Genomic DNA, 21,416 nt, shown 5'->3' on the forward strand with positions numbered 1-21,416 from the left:
ACATTCAGTATCAGAAAGTTTGGGAGATACTTGGAGAGCCAGAAGTGGGCAGCTTCATTGCTTCAGACTCAAGAGGAAAGAACAAAGAAAAGACTAGCCCCCAAAAACAAGGGAAGTGGTTTGGCAGTCCATAATCATCAGGCCACATTCTGCATGCCTAGAAACATGAGAGAAAAGGCAAACTGTAAAAATGAGAAAAAAGGAAGAAGACGAATTCTGACCACTTGGAAGTATCTAATGATAAGTAATGTCTCAGCACGGAAACTGCTCAAAGGAACACAGAGCTTAAATGAGACGTATTTGCAGATAACCGCTATGCTGAACCCACAAGACAGCTAAGCTATCCAAAAGAGGTATCGAAAGGCAACCAATCTTTCTTGAAGATTCTCTGCATGGCAAGGAAAGAGAATTTTTCAAGGAACAAGAGCACCGAACTGTTTCACAAGAAACAAAATATGAACTGCAAGTGCAAGATGGGATAGATTGGTTAAGTCTGAAGGACGGATTCCACTACAATGGTATGTACTGGCACTAACACCATTCATTAATGCAAAACCCCAAAGATTATAGATTACTTTGGGGGGAATAAAAGAGAAACAAATCCTTCCTTAACCAAAATTTGCAACAGAAATATCTTAGAAGTGAATAGAATTGTCTAGACAAGAAGAAGATTCCAGTTTTCTGAACTATTAGCCCACTCTCTATGAGAGAGTGTCTACGTAGTCTGAAGACTCCCTACTGTGAGGCAGGGAAAGTTTTCAAGGAGGAGGTCAGGTAAGATTAAAGGGGGTGTGCAAATAATACAAAAATGAGTCAAAGGGAACAAACAAGCTTTTATTTGATATAAGATAAAGACAGTAAACATAGAATTAATCAAGGCATGAAAAAAATCAAAGAAAAATTCTAGAAGGGTCTTAGAGTGAAGTTAAACACTTGGATAGCAGGCTAAAAGGGACTTGCTCATTTATTAAGACAAATGTGATCTACATATTTTTTCTAAAATCTGATGGGAAGATTCTCTTGATTAGAAGGTAAAAAAAACCCAACCAAACAACACTGGGTGTTTCCAACACTGGGAAAAAAAGGCATGCAAAAGGCATGTGAGAATTAAAAAAGCAAACACAAAATCTCTGATGAATCTGAAGTAAAATACTAAAAGCTTACGGAACAATGAAGAAATAAGTATAGAACAGCTGGAGCCTCTTATGAGCCACCAAACTCAGCCTAAATGAAGACGACCAGTTTTATAAATGCCTATCAATAGTATACAGGAAAGAAAACTTCAATACTGTGGGAGACATCGTATGTGCTTAAGCTTATTGTTTGGGAATGTTTACCTGGAGGCTGTTTTCCTTGAAATCAGTGATTTCTCTATATCTAAATCTTCTAGAGAAAAAGCCTAAATAAATTTTTACTTAATTTTTGCAATCATATTTCAAATGTTCATCTGTCAGTCAAAATAATTTGTCATGCCAATATTTCATGCAAGTACAGAATAATTTTAAAGGCCAGAATTCAAACCAAGTCATATTTTCTTTTGCAAGATCTTCTAAGTTTAAGATCTTCTTTAAGAATCAGAATAGAAATTGACATAGGTTCCAAAGTGCAGAAACTTCAAATAAAGGTACACAAAGGCACATCATTCTCAAGTTTATTTTGGTACTTCTGTCCTGTCTGTTGCAAGCTAATGAACTAATGAATGCTGCAAACTGTAGCCCTTGTACAAATGTTCTGTATGATCAGCAACTCGCAAGATCACTGCTAATGCTGGATTAGTGTGCAATCCATAAACACTTCTTTTGATCCTAACTAGTTTGACACAAGGAGCCACATTTGTATCAAATAAAAAAGTTGGTTGATAGACAGAGTTAAACCTAAGACAGGTTTTAACTCCAACTAGATCCACTCAAGAGATTTACATTTCAGAGCATCTTTACACATCCAAGACTAACACCATAACGATCTACTTCCATTCACAGGGAAGGTACAAGTCAATACTTCACATTAATTCATTATCAAGAATAAGAATTACAAGGAATACCTAGGTCTTGGTGGAGTCTCAGTGAGCAAGGAGGCACATAAGAAAAAGATTTGCCCAAGCTGAAGATAATGTTTGGGAAGACAGTGCCTGAAGAATATGATCTCTTCAAGAGATATGTACAGGGTCTAACAGCTGCCAAAACTAGCTGTTTAGCCTAACCGCTGGCTATCCCACTTCCCAGCTGCGACATCACACTGGAAGGGAAGACACCCTGAAATTAAGATAAGTTATCGGCTAGATTACTACTTCCCCATATCTGTCTCCAAGTCTGATGCCTAAACTTTACATTTTATTACATGAAATTTGTTTTCATTTTCTTTAGATGTCAGCTGATGTTAAGAAGTGATTGAATTCAAACAAATTAACCCATCAATTGCAAAAACACTTCAAGTATTTATTTTTTCAATTCTCAATATGTCCTAGTTAAGATTAGTATTTCCTAACTGTATTCTGTTACACAGAGAGAAGTATTCAGTGGTAAATATTAGCTGGACACTCTTTGGAAATCTGTAGGAAGGTAGAGTAAGAAATCACCTTGCTTCTGCCAGACTCCTCTCTCTCACATTTCTTATGGAATGGAAAAAAAGAATTTCTTATCCATGTTTAATACAGTTCTGGTGCTGCTATTACTATAATATCATTATAAACAGGCGTTGCCCGGTACAACCAGTTATTTTCTGTATTCCTTAAGGTTCGCTGCTTAACAAGATTTGTTGTGTGCAAATAGAATAAAATTCCTAATAATACTACACGTACTTGTTGACATAATGGGACAAGTTTGTATAAGTAGTGATGAGGAAGAGTATCAAAAAAAGGAAAATTAACACAGAAAAATTTAAATACCTCATTATAATTTACAAGTAGACCATCGCTGAGAAAGGAGGTTTTACTAGTCAAATCAACCTGTCTTACACAGGAAGCAAAAGAATGCACAACACTTAAAATCAAATAAAAGAAATGGAAAATGGAGGAAGCTGATGGTAGTGAACATTCACCATCTATAACTGATAGGGGAAAAAAAATGACACAAAGGATTTAAAATAAAGGCATGTTAAGAACAGAAGTGACTGTTACTGCTTTGCTAACAGATAGAAGTCTGTATTTCCACCCAGAGCATGGTTCCTACGGGCAACTTCAGTCACCCTGACATGTGGTGGAAGGGCAACACAGCACGACACAATGAATCTAGATTTCTGAGGCTGCCTGGAATAACGTCTCAACACAGGCGCTGCACTGGCTAGGCAGGAGTGATGCACAGACAGCTCCTGCTATTCACAAACAAGGAGAAATTGGTTGTGGATGTGGCAATCAACGGCAGCCTTGGCTGTAGCAACCATGAAATAATGGAGTTCAAAATCCTGAGGGGGAGTGATGAAGGCAAGTAACATTGACTACAGATCCTGCATTTCAGGCCAGATTGGCTTATTCAGAGAAATGGGAGGTAGGACCCCACAGGAGGCAGCTTTGAAGGTTCGTGAAAGCTAGCAGGTCACTCAGGACAACCTCCTTCAAATGCAAAGACTGTCCATCCCAAAACTCAGGAAGACAAGCAGGAGACCAGCTCACTTAAACAGGAAATACAGGACTGAGCTCCAATGCAAAAAGGCCATACATGGGAGGTGTCAGCAGGGATGGGCTACAAACATTCATTTCCCTGACATGTAGGCTCGATTTTAGGAAAAAAAAAATTCACTAGCTACAAAGTTGGTTATTTCTAAACACACATGTACAAATAATTTCTAATTTTCAGGACTGAAAGAGCTGGGTAAGATGCTCTAGGTCACGAACACTAATTTTCAACAACATACATAACTCCTACAACATATTCAAAGATGAAAGAAAGTCAGCACTGTGATGAAGTTTTAAAAGGATAAATGGAATAACCCAGCATAATTATAGGCTTTAAAAGCTATTATTAAATATGGATAAAACAACAAAACAGATCTGACCAACAACAAGCAACAAAAGGCTAACACAGACCAAAACCAGAGACTAATATAATCCATAATCATACTATACTGAATCTATTTTGTGCATGTGATCTCTATTGTCATTTTAATATCTCCTCTTAGAAGTCAAATGCCAGAGGTATTTTTAAAGCATTTGACTACCTTAACCATATAAGTAGTTACTTACAAATTAATTAACCACTTACATAATGAGGGTTTTTCTGTAGTCTGGAATGGAGGTCTAAATATTCTACAGAACACAGAGGTTTCACCTTTCACTGTAATGAAACCTCCAAGCTTATGAAGTTCGTTTTTTTTTTTAAATACTGTTTTAGCATCAGCAATAATTTACTGTAAACCATTAAGTACACCATTTAGTTTACTTAAGATTTCTTCTTTCTACAGAAGCAGTGAAGTAACATTAGTCAGGAGAACTACTGTCATAATCCATCACTGGAATTATATGTGCAATACTTACTTTTAATGCATCTTTGACTGCAGTCCTGCCTTCCTTTCCAAGGAAAACATTATAGGGATAAAGCCGGTCAATAACATGCTGGACTGACATCATAGGAAAGGAATCCTAATTCAAATTTAAAAATACAAATTAAAAAAATGATTGGATCATTCTATCATCAGCTATTAACCTGAAAATCCTATATAGCGCTGAACTTAAAATAAAACTGTAGGAGCAATATACAAATGACCACTACATGAAGTATTCAATCAAATGTCAAAACAGGCATTTCTCAGGTGCAATTCATTATAATATAAATGTCTAAAGTAGATTAGAAGAACTATGTCCTAAAATTTACTTTATTTCCTGTGCATAAATGGAAGCTACAGTGACTGGCTCAGATACCTAAAGACATTTAAGGTTAGGAGAGACAAATCTCACCACAGGTAACCGAGTTTCATAGTACTACTAGAAAAGAATCAATACGACAAGAAATCTATATTACAATAATGATCTACTCGTTCACAGCAATTTCTATTATTTAATTGTGATTCCATTACATTGTACAGATTCTACTTAACAAATAAATTCCTAGAAATTTCTGAACAGTTTGATCAAAACGGTTTTGTTTTGAAATGAGTTCCTAAGTATGCTTGCACTTTATACACAAAATTGAAAAAAACTTTTTTTTTTTTTTACTGTCTCCTTGTTAGTTTTAAGTACTAACTCTTTTGTCATTTGCTGCCTGAACTAGACAAAGATTCAATTATTTTGCTGCAGTAATAGAGAAAGAAATGGAAGTGCATTTACGAATACTCAAGAAACATATGCATAAAAACTTTAATGGTGGAAAAACGTGTTTCAAAACCCCTAAAGTAATGCTTGATTGTTTGTTTTAAAAAAGACTTGCAAATTTTTAAGGACTACTTGTGCATAAACACTAGTGAAAAACAGTCAGTGAACTGGCACTACTTTTTTAAGCCTTCATCAAAATAAGTAAAAAGTAAATAATGTAATTCACATAAAATCAACTGATTTTCTGTTATACACTTGGATTTACATAGGCACCCAACTGAAGAAGAGTTGCTTAGAAATTACATCAGGAGATGCATATTTTATGAAATTGTGCTGGTTTTGGCTGGAATAGAGTTAATTTTTTCCATAGTAGCTGGTATGGGACTATGATTTGGATTTGTGCTGAAAACAGCGTTGATAATGCCGAGATGTTTTCGTTCCTGCTGAGCAGTGCTTACCCAGAGCCAAGGGCTTTGCTGCTTCTCCCCCCACCCCACCAGCGAGCAGGCTGGGGGGCCACAAGGAGTTGGGAGGGGACACAGCCGGGACAGCTGACCCCAACTGACCCAAGGGATATCCCAGACCATACGACGTCATGCCCAGCATGTAAAGCTGGGGGAAGAAGGAGGAAGGGGGGACGTTGGGAGCGATGGCGTTTGTCTTCCCAAGTCACCGTCAGGCGTGATGGAGCCCTGCTGTCCTGGAGATGGCTGAACGTCTGCCTGCCCATGGGAAGCAGGGAATGAATTCCTTGTTCTGCTTTGCTTGCATGTGTGGCTTTTGCTTTACCTGTTAAACTGTCTTTATCTCAGCCCACAAGTTTTCTCACTTTGACCCTTCTGATTCTCTCCCCCGTCCCACTGTGAGGGAGGTGAGTGAGTGGCTGTGTGGGGCTGAGTTGCCAGCTGGGGTTAAACCACGACAGAAATGCGTAATTTAATTCATACTTATAATCAGTAATACTATTTATAATGTTCCACATTAAGAAAAGATCAGTAAAAATAAACCACTTAAGGCACTGTAGTAAATGTACTGCTTAAAGGATCAGGGAGACCTTTACTGCATTTTAAAAGCCCTCTGTTTATATATAAACACATAACATATAATTTGTCCACTTTATCTCAAATTAATAATAATTACAATCGTTGTGTATGACATTAGCCTCTTCAGAACAGCACCCTATAAAAAATTCTGCCTTTCAGCAGGCAGGAGTTTTCAACCTAAGAAATACATTTTGGGACTCTGCGAATCCATGATATAAGATAGGGAGCTAGTCATTACAATGCATTCCCTCCACACTTTTAAACAGTTAAATCAACCAAGCCAGAAGTAGAGGATGGCAGTGACCCAGCCTGTGAAGGAAAAATGCTGTAGCTAGAATCACTGGGAACAGTCAGCTTAGAAAACCAAGTGATTAAAACTAATTCTAAAAGAAACAGTTCTCATCTACCTAAAAAAGACACTGTCATACAATGATAACACTTCACATTCTCTAATGTAAAATAAAATGCTTCCTTCATTCCATAGTTTAGATAATAACTTAGGGCTCATTTTCTTTCCATTACTCTGAAAGCCATCTGGCATTCATTTAAAAATAATTTTTCACTACAGGGCTCAAAGAATAAAAAGTTGCAATTTATTTTAAAATCCAACATGTATTTCTTTCCTAAAGCCCTCCAAATACCATATCATTTCTCTCAACTTGAATTTTAATCACTTCTTAACATCTGATGTAGTACCACTAGTTCAGAAAAAAATTATGTCTGTAAGTATCCAGCACAACTGAGGGGACTGAGCACCACAGTAACATAAGTAATTGGTATGTTTTAATGCATATAATCCAATAAAATATGCAGAAGTAATCTGCCACTGAGCAGTACCATAGGTAAAATGACTGCACAGGAGACACAACAGAGAATTATCCTGAGAGTCCTTTCTACAGACCCCTGCACCTTGGAGAAAGGGTCTGAGAAGTTGTCCTGATATTTTACCATCCTGGGTTGACCACATCTTCCCGCACGCAAAAAGGTGCCAACCCCTCCCTCTCTTTATACAGATCTCATCTCCCTGACTTCCTTCAGGAAGCACCTTTTGGTTTTACTTTGACTTTTTACCATGTAATTATAAAGTCCAAGGGACAAAAGCCTGTCAGGGAAAGCAGAAAGACTGCCACAGCTTTAGTCCTGACCCGCCTGATCTGCCACTGTGAACTGTGTACAGTTGTTATATTTCCCTATGGACTGTGGCTGTCAGGAGGCATTGCATCTTCAAGCGTGTACAACCTGCGTCTTCAGGTAACCCTCCATGTCTATGTTTATTCTAAATCCACCAGCCAACCCAAAGACCTAACACAGGCTTCATCTCATACAACTTAACTGTCTCTTATACCCACATTTGAATAGTTGGTTTGGGTCCTTTTACATGTCAATGGAGAGCAATAGGTGTCTTTATAATACAATCAATCTGATTACATGCATAGCATTAAATCAGAAAGACTTCTGGGTTGTGATTTTTACTTCTCTCCACTGACTACCTCGGTGTCATCAGGTAAACTGTAGATGCCCCCGAAGCCAGGTAAGATGATTTAGCAGAATAAAAACCATTATTTTGAGCACTAAGATACACTGAATCACATCACAAATCTTGTGTCATGCCATACTTTGTCCTTCAGTATTATGCTATATACTTGGTTAAAGTATTATCCAGAGATATCTGACTGGGGCTTTCTCCCTCAAACCATCCTTATTTTTTTCAGGTTTATTTTTTAAATGTTCATGTTAATCTCCTTCTAACAACACGAACAATCCAGATCTAATTTTGTGAAATTTTAAGCCCATACAGTTTCACAGCACATGTGTATGCACATACCAAAATCTGAACTGCAGCCGATAAGCTGTCTAAAGGAAAATCTGGAAGTCCCAATGTGGAAGATTCTTGAGAGCAGAGAGTTGTAGCAAAAGACAGGAGCTGAGAAATTCTGCATAGGAAAAAGTAATTACAGAGTTTTATACATGCTATCTATATTTAAAGTACTAAAGCCGAAAAAGTTAAATACAGCATAAGATACTGAAACTATTTCTGAGCGCAAATAAGTAAGGTGTGATTGAAGTTCTAAAGCATTAAGGATTCATTATATGAAGGCTGCATACGAAAAGCAGTGTGAGCATACACCCACACATATTAAAAAAACTTCTTCAGTTCTGGTCTCTATGCAGTCATAGAAGATACAAAAATAGCAAGGAATCCTTAAAGGACATCGCTTTTCTTCATTCATTCCTTTTTTTTTTCTTTTTTTTTAATTATGAAAAATTACCTCTCTGTGGAAATGTTTGATCCAATTGAATATAATAGCTGAAGATGGTCCTGAAAATAGAACATAAAATCAGAGAGTAAATTAATTTTGGGATCATGCTGTGGATCACAGCTCATAATGTATGAGGCATTTTCTATTTTTCCCTCTAATTTAGACATGAGGAGTCTACTCGCTCCTTGACACAGGATTAATTTTATTAGAAAAAGAAAATAATAACAGTAAGATTATCAAATCTTTCTTTTAGGGTTATATTGTTTTACAGAAGTTATTTTTCTGCTGCAGCATTCCTTGGCAACTCTAAGCCTGCTTTTCAGGAATTTATTAGGCCCCAGTAGGAAAAATACCCTTTAAGATAAATTTATTACTCAAGGATTCTTTTCAGAGGTGAGGTAAGTAAAACATAACGTCAAAATATTAGCTCTACTCAGTACAGATAATCCAACTCTTATGCTAGGACACTTACCTTAAAGGGCAGATGATAAATGTCTCTAGCTTGAAATCGAGAGCGAAGGGGTGGATCCAAAGGGTTACCAGAGTATTTAGGTACTGGCAGGCCCAACGCTATCACTCGAAAATCTTCACTAACCCGAACAATCTTCCACGCATCTAACTCTGATTTTGTATGATCCTAAATTAATTAAAATAAAGCAACAACAAGAAAAAAAACCATTACATCACTAAAAACTTATGATGACTAAGCTGCAGATTGACTACCCTGGTCCTTCAATCTAAATGTGGTAATGTTCTCATCTTTCATTCAGAGGGGCTAGAAAGCATTGAACTAGTCAAATTTGTGAATGATAAAAGCAAGTTTTTCCAAAATGAATGTAGATAGAACACTTGATTAGGTACAGCTTTCAGGCCTGTAGCAATTTGACCGCAGACCCCGCAGACAGTCAAAGTTGAAAAGGTTTACATTACATTACAACATTGTTTTTACAAAGAACAGAAAATAAACAGACCACAAAATTTATTTTATTCTAAAACATTGGAAGTGGGTTACCACAAGCAAGGTTTTTTTCTCCCCCCCTCCTCCCCCCAACTGTAAAGGAGATTAAAATCTGCATTTATAAAGTTTCATTTACAAATTATGCTTTATTACAAGCAATACTACAGAACTAGAGTCCTTCATGAGGACATTAAATGTTGTATTTCACTTGTTGTCATGTAAAAGATTCATTGCATACAAAAAATGCAGTCTTTAGTCTTCCCACATCACAGTTAAGTCTTCCTTGAAACCATACATGAGTACATTTCCTGCAGACCTAGATATACAGTAATTATTCACACAAGAGAAAATTAATGTTAGCTTATATAATACAATATTCCCCAAACAACAAAACAACATTATTAGATTTAGTATTGTAGCAAGAGATTTATTTAATTCATATACTATTAGCAGTGTGCCTGAGGCACTCATTTTGAAACATTTTATCATTAGAAGTGTTAAAAAGGAAAAAAGAAAAGGGGAAGATGCTTTGCATAAATGCAACCAAATCCTGTCTAAGTTTGAATTCTCATTTTCAGTCTTTAAATACAATTACATTCTAAAAGCTTACTTTTAAAATATAATAATAATGCTTCCAACAACTGCATCTACTCATTAAATATCATAAAAATGTTTTTGGAAAAGGCATGGATCAGAAGAATTTTAACTACAGATGAGAGGCATAAGAAACAATGATTTATTTTCAGAAATCCACTAGAGTACTTCAGCATAGTTGGCAACTTCATACAAGCAGGACCAATGACAGAAGGCTTATTACAAATTTACTTCCTGCCCCACATGGGTCTGAATTATCTTCCTAACCACACTTAAGTACGACAGACAGAAACACGAGCAAGCAGGTGTCAGACTGTTACGAGAGACTGACAGGTATGTGATCGGAAACGACAGTACATGGAACTAAGATACGGAGTATGACTGGAAACTATCTGATGAAATTTTTTGAGGTCCCCAAAAGCCTGAAAAGCATCCACTCAAATTTAAGCAGTAGGACTCAAAGTCTGAAAAAAATGAGAACTGCTAAAGTAGCAATGGCAGCAGACCCCAAAATCCCATTTCGTATCAAAAGAAAATTCTCTAACCATTTCCTATAATTTAGATTCGCTGTTTACATATGCTTTTGTAAATTAAAGGCAAGACAGCACTGACGAACACAGTGTCACTCATTGTGACCTCTTTTTTCTGGTATCCTAACATTTGAAAAACTTAGCAACCAGGCTATTGCAATGTTGAAGCATTATCTGAACTTTATGGGAACAATTTCAACTTAAATCTCTTTTAACAAGATATTTGAGTTACTCTGACATTGTGGCTTTCACATTTTAGAAACATAAAGGCTTCATACAAGGTTAACATGGACTACTGTTTTTCATGTGGACAGACAAGATACAGTTGATAACTTTTTTGTGGTTTTTTCAAGCAGTAGTTTGACTTCTCACATAGCTTTCACTCTGCCTATTTCATCCTATGTAACACCCCAGGAAAAACCATAGAAACCTTGGTAAGATTTCCTGCATTTGACTCGTAAGTACTCTCCCCTTCATAATGGTATTCCAGCACTACCAAGAACAGGAAAAAAAAAAAAAAATCCAAACAACATTTCCATACCTGCAGAAGTTTGTCGTAACGCTCTGCAGACATGAGAAAACGACCGTCTTCAAGCTGCATTTCCCTGTTCTCCAGCAAATTGTTTAACACGGGAAGGACGTTCCGCTCAGCCTTCTCCAAACCTTCCAGCACAAGGATTCTGCCTTCAGTAGCCGCACGAACTGCACACTTTTCAAAAAATTAAAAAAAAAATTATAATAGAAATAAACATTACATATCTCATTAAATCTTGCTGGAAAAGCACCTCAAAGTGCTTCCCAAACCAGTATTTATTTCTGTAAGAATCAGTAAGATTCACATCAGTAACGATCAGGAAGTGACAGCCTTAACAGTGCTACACACGCATGAGCTGGACTTTTATCTCCTAACTATCATAGGGTCTGACAGAAATAAGTTCCAGTATTTTGTACCAATAGAATAAGATGTAAAACCTTGCAGATATTTTAGTGTATGCCCAGTACATATTAATATGTGGCACCCTTTCTTTTTGATGTTGCATAACATTTTGCATTTTCACACCACCTAACAGTTCTGGGACAGCTATTTATACAGAAAACATACAATCAAGGTGGCTTTACATGTTTACAATTATATTAAAATATTTAGAAAAAAGTCAGGTGTTCCTTTGGATTGTTCTGGTTATGCACCAGTGTAATTCATCCTCAGTACACCACTTTAGTCTGACTAGAACGTAAGTCTGTTGAAACTAAACATGGATGATAAAAACAAAATAGTGCTATAAATAATCGGATATTAAAAAATGTGATGAAATTAAAAAGATTTAGAATTATATTCCCTAACTGAACATGGTCTTCTACAAAACTAGAATAAAAATGTAGCCATTAACTTGATAAGCCTTTGGAGCCTTTCGGATAGAAAGTTATTTCTTTTTTATATTTCATTAGTTGTTTATATGTGTCTGTTTATTTACGTGCATAAAGTGGAGCCAAAATATAAAACTAAACTGGTGCTGGTAATTTTCTGCAACTTTCTTGCAGTCAATGACATTCATTCAGGTAAACTAACTACACTTCATATCTAATATTCACAATTACTGTCCAGTAAAAGACTCTGAGATTCAATGCATTCTTGTCTACTTCCAATTTGCAGAAATTTAATCAGATAATAATGGGGCAGGTTTAGGCACAGGCAACATTTAGAGGCACCAAAGAGTCTTCCTTTGCATTCCTATTACATTTTAACACAATTTTAGACACAAGCACAGCTGCAAAGGGAGAACAAATGAAATCTCTTCCCAGCATGTCTCCTATAAACTCCTACAGAAGAACCTGTCATATAATGCTAGATGGAAATCTCTGATGAATACAATAGATGCCAAAAATTGGAACAGAGAGAAAGAAGGAAGATATGAGAAAGAATAATGAAGAAGTACCAGAATACAAAAATAACACGGCAAAAAAAAATAATTACACATGAAAACAGACGTATAAAGGACAAAGGCATAAGCACAAACTAGAAACAAAGAACAGTTCAGGACAACAAATTAATTGCTACATGGTACAAAGCACACAGCAGAATCAGAGAACCATCTGAGAAGATAAAGACGACACTAAACGATAAGACTAATTTAGATGCTTCTTGTGTACAGTATAGAAGCACAAGTAACTACTACCGGCAAATTACCCACCATGTAAGCTTTTCACGTCATTACTAAGAGGGAAATAATTCCTCTATCTAATCTGGATTCAAGCAAACATTATTGAAAGAAGGCACTCAAATCCCAGTACAGATCTCCAGATCAAGTTCCCTTCTCTGAAAGACATTCTATATAATATTTTAATATCTAGCCTCATAATCAGTATCTGAGGAACCTAGAATAATCCCATTAAACAAGTAATAGTCCTCAGATTATTTCTCTTCTACCAAATCTCCAATTCTTTCAAAAAGCAATTAGTATGTTGATTGATTTTTTTTGTTGTTGTTGTTAATTCAGGACGTCATACTCTACTAACAGGCAATATAAAATTCCTCTCTCCTCATCCCATAAAATTTGTACAAAGGACAAATTTTGTACTAACATTCTTCTCTAGGAAGATCACTGGTCAAGTCAAAAATCTGCTCCAACCTGCTTGAATAGAAAACCTGAGTCTGCAGCGGCCAGTCCAATACCTGGCATGAACCAAACGCTATTTTGTCTAAATACAGTTTGGAGATACAGCCAGAATATGCTTTAACAAACAATTTATTTGCCAAGTTGGTTGGATTCTGCATATTATAAGTCTATGAAGACTTTATGACTGAGTTTTACTAGCCAGAGGAAAATACACATTCTGTTCATATGGTTTCAAAATATTTTGAGTATCCATAGAATCTTGTTGACTCATGTTGAGACATGCACACTATGGATGAAGGCTTGCTGAAATAACAGGCTTCCAGGATCAACATAAATCTCTCTCCTGAACTGGTACATGAAGGCAATCTGCTGTACGTGTAGAGAGCGAATATCAAGAGGTATATAACAATCATTAACTTCAAGAAAGAAGATGCTCTCTATTAGCAGTGCAATCTCGAGAAGCAGCCTCCTACACTATGTTGCCTGCTGATCATCAGCTTGCAGGATCAAAATTTTAAAAATACACAGGTTCCAGAGCTTGGAAATTATTTGAAGTTTTAATTCAAAATTCTATTGCTCAGTACAGTTTCAAATATTTCAAAATTCAAATATTTCAAAAGGTATGCTACAGAAGGTCTTTGCCTACCTATATGTACCTTTTATAATCAGCTTCAGGAATGGCTGAATGCACAACCATGGTTTTTCACTTCTTAATCAAAGACACCCCATAACAACGATTACACCACCACCACCTCGGTGCTAATTTACTCTGATCAGCTTTCTTCCAAATTGTGCTCCTTATGTATCTTCAAAGCATATCTGAAATATTGGAAATTGTTCTCAAAAATATAGTGAAATAAATCCACAATTCATCTACCTCTAAAGTTCTTGTGTTAAATAGCATAAAGTCTGCTCTTAAGACCAAAACAGCTACGTATCTCTGGCTGAACTATGACATTTCTGCATTCTGGCTGGTAATGAGTAATAAGTTTTTGCAATAAGCTAGGCATACTACAAGGCATCCTCTGAATCATTATTTCAGTTTTATCTGTGTATTGATGGATTGGTATGGAAACTAAAATGCATTAAAAAAACAGAGGAAGGAAAGTAAGTTTGCAATCTGTCACTGAAAATCATTTTTTAAAAATGCTTCCAAGAAACAAATCTTCATAATTCTATAATGAAAACCCAGAAATAGCTGCGCTGCCTCCCTCTCTCACTACTCTCATTTGTTCTAAATGTTTAACATAAACCACAATCTGACGGTGAGGCTTATATTGCACAATCTTGACGATAAGTCTGAGATTAAAAGTATTAATTCTTGTTAAAAGGCCGAGAGGGACGTTAAATGTTTACTTTCAGATTTATTGTAACTGCAGCGAGGGACTATTTTGCTCATCAGAGAAGGACAGATGCTGCTGTCTCCTACCCATGCTCCTAGCACTCTGGGAGGATGGTAACCTGAATACCTGCTCCAGGGAATACCTGCAAGCCGGGAACAGAAACCCTTCACACAGCGCTGCTCTCATAGCAATGGCTTTACGCAACAAATATGTAACGCAGAGTGCTTACCCTGGTTTCACACTGCACCTACAAAAATATATTTTTATCTTTAAAGGCAAAAACACCTTAAGAACAAGACAACCCTAAGTGGACTTTCATAGTCTATCCTGTAGCTGAACCACAGTAAGCTCCTCCACTTCAGCAGTGCAAAATACAACTGCAGGAAGCTGTAAACCCCAATTTTGACATAAATCGCAGTGTATAAGCACATGGATGAAGTTATACAGTGTCAGAAAGGGAAGAAGGACAGAAAAAAGCTCACCACAGTGCACACACTGAAATGCACAAACAGAGAAAGGAGGACATTTTTATAAAGCTAACCAGAATAGTTTGTAAAGGCACAAGAAATTTTAGCAGTATAGTTTAAAATACCAGAACTGAAATGGCAGCTCTCTTCTCTCAGGAAAATGCTTATCATAAACCAGAAAACTCTGATTGCCCTGAAATCCCTGAGGAAGGTTTTCGGGGAACTCTAAAGGGCTTTAATTTTTCAAACCTGGATATCATTCTGAATATGATGTTTCAGAACTGTATTAAAAAATTGCTGCTGGAAATTCCTCAACAGTAATCACTAATTGTCTCTTTTTCAGGAGCTACCTCAAGACAAGTTCGGGGGTTTTTTAAGATGACTTGCCCCTGCTCTGAAAACTGGATCCCCGTAATGACACCTCAGGCACAGCAGCCATAACTAGAACGTGGAAAAACAACAGTACAAGTAGCTCAGTGAACAGGAGAACTAATGAGGTAAGGTTTCCCTAAATTTCAGATGTCCCTTCCAACGCAGTATCTTGTTCCCACCACCCGCACAATATCCCACAGAAACTCATCCACCCAAGTCCTTCCATTCACTCCCAACATCCCGACAATGTAATGTCCAGATGTCTCTTGTGGAGAAAAGAGATCTTTAACAACCTTCTGGTAAAAGCAACACAAAACTTTGGCTGGTTTTGAGCTAACACAATGCTGCCTGGCTACAGCAGGCTAACAGAACCTGAACTATTAAATCCATGGTGCAGCCTGTCTTCCAGGGATGGGAGGTGGACATTAATTTGAGTCCCTGTAACCCACCAAGCTACCAAATACCACAAAACTCGGAGGAAATTGTTATCTTCTAAATTTCTTTCCATGGGTCAAATACAATTAATCAAATTTTTCAAATTTAAATCATTAAAACTAACCAACAAGACACCAGGAAAAGAAATGACAGAGATGCAGAATGGAATATGCTGTGAACTTTTACTCCTCATTTTACCAAGGAAGGAAGAGGATGTTGACCAAGACTCGTAATTTACTGTAAGTGCCTCAGGTTATTCTTTTAAGAAGATACAACAGAACGAAGAAGATCATCAAATTTTTCATAATACTTATATGGAAGTCGGGAATTATCTAGAAATTTAGAGACAGCCTAAAGATAGATGTACAAATAGATGCTGAGGGCAGTGAAGCATATAAGGATGTCTCCTATTGGGGAATCTACTTTGCCAGATTTTAAATATATCTGTAGAGTAAACAGCATGTCTAATGGTATGCCTCTACCATAGAACATCTTTCAAGATACTTGTTCAGTTTTAAAGCCTCTTAATTTCTTAGTTATTGTCTTCACTCATGAGTTGAGCAAACAGGAAAGCTGTTGAGCAATGCTGAAATGGATGACTATTTAACAGACTGAAGTGATAACATACTTCCTCCAAAATAAAAGTATTGTCAAAAATTAAGTAGTAAGACAAAGGGCTATTAAAAGCAATGTTCAATCAGTTTCAAAGCAACAATGTCAACTTTTTATAAAAACTTACTGTTATTTTTTCCCTTAAATATTTGTAAAATCTTGTGTTAGTTGTTTAAAATAACATGTCTTGAATAAAAAAGTTCTGAATGTATAATGCCATTCAAAGATGAGATTGCAAACAGGCCTACTATTCATCTAAAATGCGTACTGTATTTTTTGTTACAAAATTTTTCACTTTGTAGATGATGATAAACTGTAGTTTTGCATTTTATAATTTAGGCCACATACTGAGTTACGTATATGCCAAATGTGATGTTCAGGTTTTATTAAGATCAATGTAATAGTAACTAATGTGTTTAGTCAAATTAAAAAAGTAACTTAAGAACTAAATAATTCAACCTTTTTCTCCCTCTGTAATGGACGGGAGGAGGGGGCTACATCTTCACTGCTCAGCCTATGTCCCCGCTGAGTTAATCAAGTGTTTTCTGCATGGGTTTTATAGCTAATTTTCCCCCGTGAGGTTAGCAAAATTACAGGGCAGGTTGTATTTAATACTGTTATTCACTACTTTTTTAATTTTAAAAAAAAAAAAAAAAGACAGAGAAATCACAGTATATCAGAGCACGGTCAGCCAGGCTAGTTAGTATCCGAAGAGAGACTCCAGCTGTCCACAGTAGTTAACGTTTCAGTGAGGAAGAATAGCTTGAACTGGTGAGCACCTAATTGATGATGCAACACCATGGCACAGAATGAAGAGTAACTACAAAAGAAACAACCTGACTTTACTGGAGGTTTGAATCAGAAAACTAGGCTAGAAAAGTTTACCCTAGGAAGTGAATCAACATACAATAAGATCATAAATATGTTAATGTGACAAGAACTGGAACAGTCTTTCCTTTCATAGTCAGTGATATTAGCTTCCCCAGTAATTGATTTCAGCTTCCTCCACATGATCATTTTTTACCTTTTTTGAACTACCACATCAAATGATCTGTTTTATTTCTATCACCCCTTCCCCTAACACAACAGTCAGGTGCTTTTGCAGCAGTGCCTGCAAACTGTATTTACAAGAGATTATGTCCCCACCTAAGCAGGGTTCGGCCTTTTCAGCTGCTTTACACCAGGTATATTAGCACAACAGTACATCTACATCAGGCGTGTGAAACGTTTTGCATCTTGGGCAAAGAGCAGGCCCAGGAGCAAGCACTCTGAGTTCCTGAACAGATTTACCACTGCAAATATCTACAAACCAACCTATGGGGTTTTATCTTCACTCTATACAACTCTTGTCTTCTGGACAAGAATAAGGGAGATGAGTTATTTAAATTTTTCTTCCTGATGAGTAGCAGAATAAAAAGGAAATTAACTGTTTGACAGATATCTAAAAATGATGAAGTTACTTATCACTTGTAAATCACTTTGATTCAAGGTACCGTCCATCAAGTCTGTATTTCCGATGAATGTTATGACCCCACATATTACAAAGTATTGCCCCTTCCTGCATTGTAGGAAATACTAGCTGAAAAGAAAGTGGAATATATATGTAACAGGACACAAACATAAGAAAAAAGAACCCCACACCTCTGATTTTAATCTCTAAGGAATTATAAATACACAGTCCTAAAATTCCTCACATTACATCACAGACGTTCATCTATATGCCCTCTACATCAAAACAAGATACCAGAGTCTGAACTACTAACCTAACAAATCCACTTAAATGCTGACACTTTTAGAAACGTAAAATAAGTATTGTGAATGATTAAAACAAAATCACTCCTACAAGTTAAGAGGCTACTACATAGGGGTCCTTATCAAGAATTTTCTTTTTAGATACAAGATACACTATGTCAACGTCAATAAAGACTAACTTCATCCAAATACTGTTGGTTTCTACCTAATATTTCCCTCTCTCTGTGCAATGTTGGACACAAGAAAATTAATAGTAATGTTCATACTTCTGTAGCACTGCATTTCTTGCCTCTTCTTTCTACAGACTTTGCTGTCTAGCTCCCTGTACTAGATAGACAGATACTGCAGTGACAGTCAGTCAACCAAGTTATACTTTCTGACAATGCCTTTGCTGTGGTTAACTTAGCGGCTCATCAAAAATCCACTGCTACCTCCAAGGTAGTAAGTTAATAAGTTACAGAATTACACAACTTGCACTCACTGGTTAATTTTTTTAAAAGCTGAATTATTGTAACCCATCTCCTTTGCTAGGGTATAGAAAGAATTTTTTTATAAGTATACACAAACATATATACATATGTATACACACACACTCTCAAATATTATTATAATTTAATTCAATTAATCTCATGTCTTATTTTATAATTCTCTTTCTAATCTCTTTTGATTAAAAGAAACCAAACTCAAGTCTGTGTAGTACTACTCCAGGGGCTTTCATGCCATGTTCATTTTACAGACAGGATAGTTTAAGCTGTCATTTCTGTCACTCTGGGTGTTTAATTGATTACTACATGAAGTCTTTCAAGCCATGGTAGAAGATAATTTTTCTGGTATCTTGACAATCAATTTTACGTTTTATCATTGTATAACTTATGATGTTGGTGCAGTCAGAGATGCAAAAGTATTCTATTAAAATTAGTATGTTCACATAGTTCAAAGATACACCAAAACTGAGTCTAATTCTGTATATACAGAAATGAGAGTGATAGACATACTTATCCACTCAGTGGATACATCTTAATCAGCAAATCTTCAAAAACATGACATTCTACTTGTAATTTTTCAGCACACAACCATATGATACTTTTCTACTTATTCCAACCTCAGTTAGTTTGATTGTCCCAAACAGAAAAGACTGTACACTTAATAAAGTGGTCTGTGTTTGGGAAGCTTGTTTCATTTAATGCGAAAGCTGAAAGATGCAGGGTAAACAAAACCGGGCATTCCAGGCAACATGGTTTGTGGCACAATCCTGGACCAGTATACCTCTCAAGCACTAACAAAGTGGCTTAGCTTCTCTCCCAATTGCACCCCCTACATTAAAATAACGTAGAATTTCCTTAGATGTAATAATGTAGGAGGCTATAATAATAAGAGTTTAAACCAGAGGTGTGCCTTTTACAGCTGTACACACATGATAAAAAGCATCAGAAATGGCAAGAAAAAAAAAGAGGACATAAAAATATCAAATCTAATTCCTTAATTTTTGAAAATACAATAGGCTGATATTAGAATCTCCGTACTGGTTCAATCAAGTTCATGGCTCAAATACAAAGTTACAGAAGCAGAAAACCACTCTGCAGGACAAGCTCTTCTATCAATAAAAGCAAAATTTGAAGCTGCTACTTAAATATTTAAGTAATATAAAGTAATTCTAACTAATTACTTGATACACAACATAATTAACCCATGCAATAAATTACAGAATAAAACCAAGAGGTTACTTAATTGTCTCAGTAATGGCAATAATGACATTTCTGAGGCTTTTAACAGTGAATTAACAGCTGAAACCCCAAATTAATGGCCTACGGTGAGGACAAGAAAACAGAATTTTCTGCTGTCAGTACTTGAATGAAAACAAATAATTCACCATTACCCCATTACAAGTCCTTTATTTTACACAATTTTAACTGGGAATGCATAATTCAATGTTTATCCTTATTTTAATGGTCCCCTATTTCTGAGGTAAATAATCCCCTTTTTTCCTGCCCCCCCCATCAGATATCTCTTCTAACTTCCTAACTCCAAATCTTTCCCCATTTGATTCACTCTAGTATTAAGAAATGCTATTATGTGAGGATGTTTGATACACTGGCCCTTCAATATACATCTCAATACAGAATTTCAATCACGGCTTCCAAATCACCGTCTTCCAAATCTATCTTAAATAACTAACTGCAATCATATTAAGTAACTTCATGTTAAAATACATCAGATGTTTTGAAACCTCTGAGACATCCATTTACAGTATTTAATCTGTCACTATTAAATGCAGAGCTATAAACAACCATAATATCTCAACAATCACTCACAGACAACTTTGCAAACCTTTGTGGGTCTGCAAACCTGGTGATTCACTATATTAAAGTTATTTCTGGTAACAAGATGCCAGCTTTCGTTACAATACATTATTATTCAAAGCGTAAGGTAACTACATTACTATATTATGACTTTCATGCAAAAAGCCTCATCTATCTTAAACAGCTAAGTTTTATTTGACCCACAGAATTCATGCAGTGCATGTTCTGGAAACCAGACTTTCAAGCTTTGCTGTCTTCTCTTGGGTGTCATGAAGAGCAAGCATGAGATTCCACAGGAAGGGAAATGGTATGTAAATCTGAAAAGCATAGCCTGCATCTTCAGTCCCTCACATGAGTTCACCTTCTCTTTAGCTTACCTATGGCAATGGGAGCAATCCATGCTCTTTCGGGAATATTTTGTTAAGGCTACCTACTGATAGCCTTCTCTGTCTTGAAGCAGTTCATGGTTTGGGGTTTAAAGAAGAGTAGTCTGCCTTCTGTAATGTTTTGAATTGGTACAGCCATCTGCAAACCTCAAAATCATTAAATGAACTAATTAAAATTCAAACCCCAGTGTAACCTGTAAAACTTTATTCCCTTTTATTATTGAGCTATAATTAGATCTGTGATGGTTCTAAACATGACTATGTACTATATTTTATATGTCTGACTAAAATGTAGGGTTAGAAAACTTCAGCTGGAACATCACTATCTATGAGATTCATCTTTCATGTTTCCAATATTTTAAAAGTGCTCATCTAAATACCAGTGATTTATTTTCTTACCTTCCCTTCAGAGCTTAAGCATACATTGGTTACATATATGGTGAGTAACACATGAGCTGAGGAAAGATATCATGATTCTGACTGATTTTAGTACTTTGGTATCTTGC

The 21,416-nt window shown here is 36.2% G+C and overlaps 1 protein-coding gene and 1 long non-coding RNA gene across 3 annotated transcripts in view; one reads left to right on the forward strand and one right to left on the reverse strand.

Annotated features, from left to right (window-relative positions):
* The window catches only part of VWA8 (von Willebrand factor A domain containing 8), a 199,716-nt gene that overhangs the window by 149,784 nt on the left and 28,516 nt on the right, over positions 1-21,416 (reverse strand). For both annotated transcript variants that reach the window (XM_052786057.1, XM_052786058.1), the window contains exons 5-9: positions 11,170-11,337; positions 9,019-9,183; positions 8,556-8,605; positions 8,111-8,219; positions 4,469-4,573 (exon numbers count right to left, since the gene is read on the reverse strand). In XM_052786057.1, coding sequence (XP_052642017.1) covers positions 4,469-4,573; positions 8,111-8,219; positions 8,556-8,605; positions 9,019-9,183; positions 11,170-11,337 — 597 coding nt within the window. The remainder of the gene's footprint in view (positions 1-4,468; positions 4,574-8,110; positions 8,220-8,555; positions 8,606-9,018; positions 9,184-11,169; positions 11,338-21,416) is intronic.
* LOC128141384 (uncharacterized) lies at positions 333-20,984 on the forward strand. Its single transcript, XR_008234991.1, has 4 exons — positions 333-518; positions 15,397-15,550; positions 18,529-18,665; positions 20,731-20,984. It is a non-coding gene; the product is annotated as an uncharacterized LOC128141384 (long non-coding RNA).

Source organism: Harpia harpyja, chromosome 4, assembly GCF_026419915.1.
Source record: "Harpia harpyja isolate bHarHar1 chromosome 4, bHarHar1 primary haplotype, whole genome shotgun sequence".
Taxonomy (NCBI): Eukaryota; Metazoa; Chordata; class Aves; order Accipitriformes; family Accipitridae; genus Harpia; species Harpia harpyja.